This window comes from Frankliniella occidentalis, unplaced genomic scaffold, assembly GCF_000697945.3.
Source record: "Frankliniella occidentalis isolate FOCC.00 unplaced genomic scaffold, Focc_3.1 Scaffold2, whole genome shotgun sequence".
Lineage (NCBI taxonomy): Eukaryota > Metazoa > Arthropoda > Insecta > Thysanoptera > Thripidae > Frankliniella > Frankliniella occidentalis.
This window is the reverse complement of record NW_026267132.1, coordinates 1,527,571-1,533,746: the sequence shown is the minus strand read 5'-3', so window position 1 is coordinate 1,533,746 and position 6,176 is coordinate 1,527,571. Positions and strand designations below refer to the sequence as shown.

The 6,176-nt window shown below is 57.1% G+C and overlaps 2 protein-coding genes across 4 annotated transcripts in view; one reads left to right on the top strand and one right to left on the bottom strand.

The window, feature by feature from the left end:
• Positions 1 to 6,176, top strand: part of LOC113205953 (uncharacterized) — a 197,224-nt gene that overhangs the window by 165,104 nt on the left and 25,944 nt on the right. The window lies entirely within an intron of this gene.
• LOC113206239 (cytochrome P450 6a2-like) lies at positions 3,806 to 5,546 on the bottom strand. Its single transcript, XM_026422227.2, has one exon. It carries the CDS (start codon positions 5,488 to 5,490, stop codon positions 3,988 to 3,990), a length of 1,503 nt encoding a protein of 500 aa, XP_026278012.1. The 5' UTR covers positions 5,491 to 5,546; the 3' UTR covers positions 3,806 to 3,987.

Sequence of the window (6,176 nt, the reverse complement as noted above, 5' to 3'; positions counted from 1 at the left end):
TCTCTCTCTCTCTCTCTCTCTCTCTCTCCGCATCGTTCATGGCAGCCACCAGCCGGGCGCAGGAGCCGCAAACTCATACGTCCTTAATTTCAATGCATTATTTTCTTAAGAGTCCTAACAACCTTCGGCTAATTATTAAATCACGAGGGCGAAAGTTAAGTTCATCCGTAACTTGGCTTCCACCAGGCCTGTGCCTGGCCTGGTCTGGCGTGGCTGGTTTGGGTGCGGCGGGGCGTGGTGGGGCGGGGCGCGGTGCGGCGGGGTGGCCACACCGCGGTGGCGGTCATTCATTAAAACTTTATGCTGTTGATGCGTGTTTGCTGCTGGCGCGCGCCGGGCCCATTCGAGTGCCCTGCCACGCCCCGCCAAGCCACGCCCCGCCACGCCTCGCCACGCCCCGCCAGACCAAAACCCTACTGCAGCAGGAGCTGGGCTGGATTGAAGTGCCGCCCTACAAGCTTACCTTGCGCGCCCTAGGGGGTCTTCCGCAGGGTCACGGTGGAAAAACCCTGTCTTGCTATTCAAGTAATTAAGAAAATTATTTTTGTTAAGTTATTTTAAGTTACTGTTTTCGAATGCGTGTGCTAGGTAAAAAGAAAGTGATTTTACCCATGCCGAATACACTATCGTGTTATATTGTAGGACACCAGGCCATTTGAGACTGATTTGCGCACCCACTTTGGTCGTCCTGCTACGCAGTTGGAGTTCGACGAATAACTCCATTTTTCTTATATAGGCGCGCCCCTGCTGTGTAGGCCACCCGTGCGCGCAAGTCCCCAAACCACACTCAGGCGCCCAATATTTCTCCCTAGTAACACGTTGCTCACCCCCCCCCCCTCTTCCCCTCGCCTTTCCCTTCCGCCCCTCCCCCCGCACACACTTTCTCCTAATCTCTCAAGTAGACCTAAAGATACGGAGAGCACTAGTCGTTCGTTACTGTGCCATGCCACGCCACTGCCTCGATGAGAGAGGCGAAAAGCATTTGGTCGTGCCTCTTTTGTTTTTGGCGCCATTGTCTATGGGAGACCAGGTGTCCGCTCCAAGTAAATGGAGACTTTGGAAATATCGCAGACAAGTCTTTTGGGATCTCTCCCTGCTCCCACGTTTTTCAGAGCTCGATGAGTTTTCAGTCGCGGCACCCTCATTGAACGACAACCGATCTAGATGAGAAAATGTTAGAGGAGGTGACGGTCCAGTGATCAAGTTCAATAAGAGTGTAAAATTCATCGTTTTTTAAAAAAAATGTTTTTTGTTCCTTGTGTGTGGCCTTCATGACCTGCTTCATTCAAAGTAGAAGCCAACGCACACGTAACCTACATATTAAAGGAAAATATCCCGATAAAACGTCCCGATGAATGCGAAGAATTTGGCTCGAGCTTGGGAACCAAATTAGTCTTGAACTTGGTCTTTTCCATCGCGCCCGTGCCGATAATTTAAACGTTCGAAAAAGGGCGGGAAGGGGGCGTGGTACGCACCGCGGGCGGGGCGCGGCGTGTTTAGCGAAGTTTCCGAGGGAAAAGTTGATGATTTTCAGCGAGCGAATAACAACGGGGCGGAACACAGGCGAGAGAAGGGTTCGGCAATAGACAGAGAAAGACATTCTGTCCGACGGGCAGCGAGTGGGTGAGAGAAGGAGCGAGAGAGAAAGCGGCAAAAGAGAGAAGCAGCCGCGTGGCGACGCGTATTTTAATAAGGAACAGGCGAAAAAGAAAAGGAGCCAAGAACATGATCACGCGCCGAATTTCCCTCTAATAGCTGCGCATTTTCTGGGAATGGTGAGAGAGAGGGAGAGAGGGAGAGAGAGTTGCTTGTTATTAAGAGGGGACACTGGAGAGAAGAGAATGGACCGGAAGGAGAGGAAAGGGGGAGGGATGAGGGGGTGTCATTGGTGGGGGTGGCTGTAGCCGAGGCTGTAGTGGAGGGTCAGCAGCGATACAGCCAATAAGGGTCAAGCCGAGAGGAAAACGAGAGGGGCAGGGAGGGGGAGCAGGGCCGAAGTAAAAGATGTGAAATTACAGCCTAAACTATCAGTTGTTGGTCAGCGAAATGCCATATCTGATGGGAGGGGGAGGACAGGCTCTGGAGTGTGAGGGCGTGTGAGGGGAGACCGCCGGTCGGGCTGGAGAGGGAGCTTGGAGCACCACGAGTAGTGAGCGGCGTCCGAGGGGTAAAAAAGGAAAAAAACAAAACCAAAAGAAAAAAAATCACGGGATGGCTAAGAGGAAGGGGGTTTGAGACTCGCGCGGGAGTCATCACCAGTCAGAGAAATGGAGAATGGCAAGCGGTCTTTTCGCCACCGCAAGTATAGAAAGGGCGGAGGAGCTCCGAGATGATCCAGGCCGTGGAGCTCTGTGGGACGCGGTGGTGATTGACAGAGCAATAATCCCCACCGTATTGGTCCAAACTTATTCCCCGCCCCAGCCGAGCGGTCTGGAGCCTCCAGCGGAGCCTCCGGTCGGACCTTATTGCAGGGGATCCCAATGCGGTCTCGGGCAGCGAGAGGCGCACGTCAAAATCACGCCCAAATCACGCCAATTCCCTGGCGGTGGGGCTGGCTGGGCCGTGGCGCAGCGCGCCCCGCCGCGCCTCGCTCTGCCACGCCCCGCCACGCCCCGCCACGCCCCGCCCCGCCACACCCAGGCGGTGCCCCAGGTGGGTCGCCCCCAAGGCCCTCTGGCCGCTGGCCCTCGGCGGCCCCGGCTGGTCGGCGAAGGACCAAGTGATATATCGCCAAAACACCCATACTTTACCAAATCGCAGATTCGATCCCGAGCTGCCATTCCCTGAGTCCACCCGCCGCCGCCTTTCTCCCGCACGGCCGGCCGGGCGGCCCAGGGGAAAGCGTAGTGGTACGGCATGGCTCTGCCCTATAAGGATTTACATTTTTCCAAGAAGTATTTCTGGGATTTCTACCTTTTTTGCAATGTTTTTCTGTTGAAAAATTTCCCTTTCTTCCCCTCTTTTATCCCTTCCCGCTGCCCTGGCACTGAGGGCAGAGTGTGTCCCATCACCCACCCGTCATGAGCTGAGATTGTGAACCGCGACCATTTCGCTCTGACACCCTTACCCTTGCCGTACCCGCGGGGTCACGGACGAGAAGAAGGGGGCGTAACGCAGTCTGTGGCCGCCACGCCGGCCGCGCCCCCGGGCCCCAGTGGCGGGGCGGGGGCCCCAACTTTGGACAGCATGTCAATAACGGACCGGCCCCAGCACCACCGGTGTGCGTACGGCGTGGCGGGGCGGGGCTGCGAGCCGTGCGGTGCAAGTGAAGTTGTGTCAAGGCCGTGGTGCTGCGGCCCGGCTGGCCAAAGGCACATGCTGTCAAATATTGGACCGTATGGCTTATGCCTGCTGTCGGAGCGCGCTAACAAGTAGTGTAACGATATCTATTCTGCGTAACAGACAGAGAGATAGACAGAGAGAGAGAGAGAGAGAGAGAGAGAGAGAGAGAGAGAGAGAGAGAGGTTGTGTGTGTGTATTTTGAGGGGATGACTTGCAGAAAATAAATGCGGGGCCCTCGCCGTACTGGTGACTCACTTGTGATGTGGTGGTGGTAGTGATCTACCATAAGATACATCGCCACGCCCGTCCTGCTACACTCGGAGGCGACAAAGCCAGACTCGCCGGCGAGCTTATCATATTAGTCCCTGCCCGATGATTCACACCTCACGTAACAGATGTCAAGAGCATGGCGACAATGCACCAACTGCCGAGTGTGTACTCCAATGTGTACTTGGGTTCGTATCCCTGGTCAGTTTATTGTGCCACTTTTCTTCGCCCCAGTTCGAGAAATAATATAGTCCTCTTTTCTGAAATTACTTTTTATTCCGTATTAGTATCAAAAATATTTGTACAGGGTAGTGAGGTAGATTCAGTAACACTAGCGAAACTTACAATACAATCGTGAGCACAAACTGCACCCAATTTTCTTACTTACGTATTAACGATCATTTTAAGCACTTTTATAGAAAATGTTATCAATTTCCTTCAAATGCGTTCTGTGACTTGCAGGTGGAACCCATTCTTTGGCTTAGGTAGGGGCGCCCTGGTGTCGATCTCGACCTCCTTTTCGTAGTTGGGGCCGGGAGAGAAGCGCAGCTTGTCCACGAGGACCGCGATGGTCAGCTCCATCTCCAGCAGGGCGAAGCGCTCGGCGATGCAGATCCGCGGGCCCTCGCCGAAGGGCAGGAAGGCGTAGGGGTGCCGCTTGGCCTTCTCCTCAGCCGTGTGGCGCTCCGGGTCGAAGCGTTGCGGCTCCGGGAAGACGCTCTCGTCCATGTTGATGACGTTTGTGGCGATGAAGAGCATCTGGCCCTTCTCGACCACGACGTCGCCCACCCGGGTGGTGGCGTTGCACTTGCGGAACACGACCCCGAGCGGATTCCACAGTCGGAGGCCCTCGAGGGCCACGCGGCTGACGAGGCTCATCTTCTTGAGGGCCTCGTAGGAGAGCTCGCCGCCGTGCTGCTGGAGCTCGCGCCGCACCTCCGAGGCCAGCCTGTCCTGCAAGTCCTGGTCGCCGGCCAGCCTGGTCAGGATGTAGCCGAGCGTGTTGGAGATGTTGTCGAGGCCCGCAAGGAAGAAGATGAAGGCCTGTGCCGCCATCACGCCGGTCGTCACCTTGAGGTGGTTGTCCGGGTCGACGTCGGCCAGGTCGGCGGCGCGCAGCTGCATCATCTGCTGCACGAAGTCGTTGCGCTCGACGCTCGTCTTCTCACGCTGGTCCACCTGGTCCCTCATCAGGTTGAGGAAGAAGTCGTTGGTCTCCGCGAAGAACCACTTGAAGGGCAACAGTACGCCCAGCTTGGGGTGGACGGTGGTGAGCAGGATGCGCGCCACGCTGGCGGGCGTCTGCTTGAACAGCTTTTTGGACATGGCGCGGAAGTCGCTGTTGGGGTCGCGGAGGCAGTTGCACTTGATGCCGAACGCGACGGTGCCCACCACGTCGGTGACGAACCTCGACAGCAGCTCCTCCATGTCGACCTCGCACCCGCCGTGGGCCTCCAGGGCCACCTGGTCGACGAGGTCCGCGCCGACGTCGCGCATGAGCGGGAGCATAGCCTTCAGCTTGCCCGACGTGAACGCCGGGGTCAATTTGCTGCGCAGGTTCTTCCACTGTTTGCCGCCCAGCGCGAACAGCGTCTGGCTCAAGGGGTCTGCCGGGTCGAAGGGCTGGCCGCGGTCGTGGAAGCTGCTGAAGTCCTTGGCCACGATTTGCCTCACCATCTCCGGGTCCCACACGAGCAGGACGGGCTTGTCAAAGCTGTAGATGCCGCAGTAGCCGACCTCCCGGAAGGCCCGCGACAGGTCCGCCAGCAGACCGGGGACGTTCTTCCGGCCCAGCAGCACGTCGCCGAAGTTGCCGACGACAGGCTTGGGCGCGTGGAAGGGCACGCCCCTCCGCGCCCAGTACGAGAAGCGGTGGCGGAAGTACAGGAAGACGGCCGCGACGACGGCGGCCGCGGCCAGCAACAGTGAGCTGGGCTCCATGACGGTGTCGCCGGGCACTGAGCGCGCCCACTAGCCACTGACTGACCTTGTCGGCCCGTCACTTTTAGACTACTGCCGCCTGCCCCCTCCCCTGACCCGCAGCGTCACGCCACGCTGCAGCTTACATGCTGGGACGCCCAGCCGGCCATAGGCAAGAGAGGGGGAGATGGGGAACACCTCACCTCTCACTGCCTCTCACCTGAAGCCGGCTCGAGCCGGCTCGGTCTCCGAACGCCATCCAAACCAACGCACGTCTGTCTCTGCCGCCCAGCTGCTCACGCCCACGCCCACTTCCGACGGCCACCTCGAGCTAGAAGATGTGTGTTCCGAGGAGGAATATTCGTCGCTCCCGTCCACCAGGCTACACCACGCCTCGCTATCTGCTGTCTCCTCTGAATTTTCCTTTGGTTTTCCAGACCATTATACACACTCCAAAATAAATAATTTTGCTCTGTGGAGAAGGAATTCAAAATCCATCAAGTTTATTATGTTTAGCATGAGGTCAGAAAGGATTCAAACTTATATCCATATCGAAAATCGACAGTATATTCCTGGGCTGTTTCCTGACTATGACAGTTGGGCCCCCTCCTCTTTCCCCCTTACACCCGTTCCGCGACGTTTTTAATCAGCATGGCACAATACGCACCCGCCACCGTCGTCGCCCCACCTTGAGAAAGTTCGACCCC

Coding starts and splice junctions, on each gene's coding strand:
- LOC113206239 (XM_026422227.2), bottom strand. CDS start 5,490: ATGGAGCCCAGCTCACTGTTGCTGGCCGCGGCCGCCGTCGTCGCGGCC.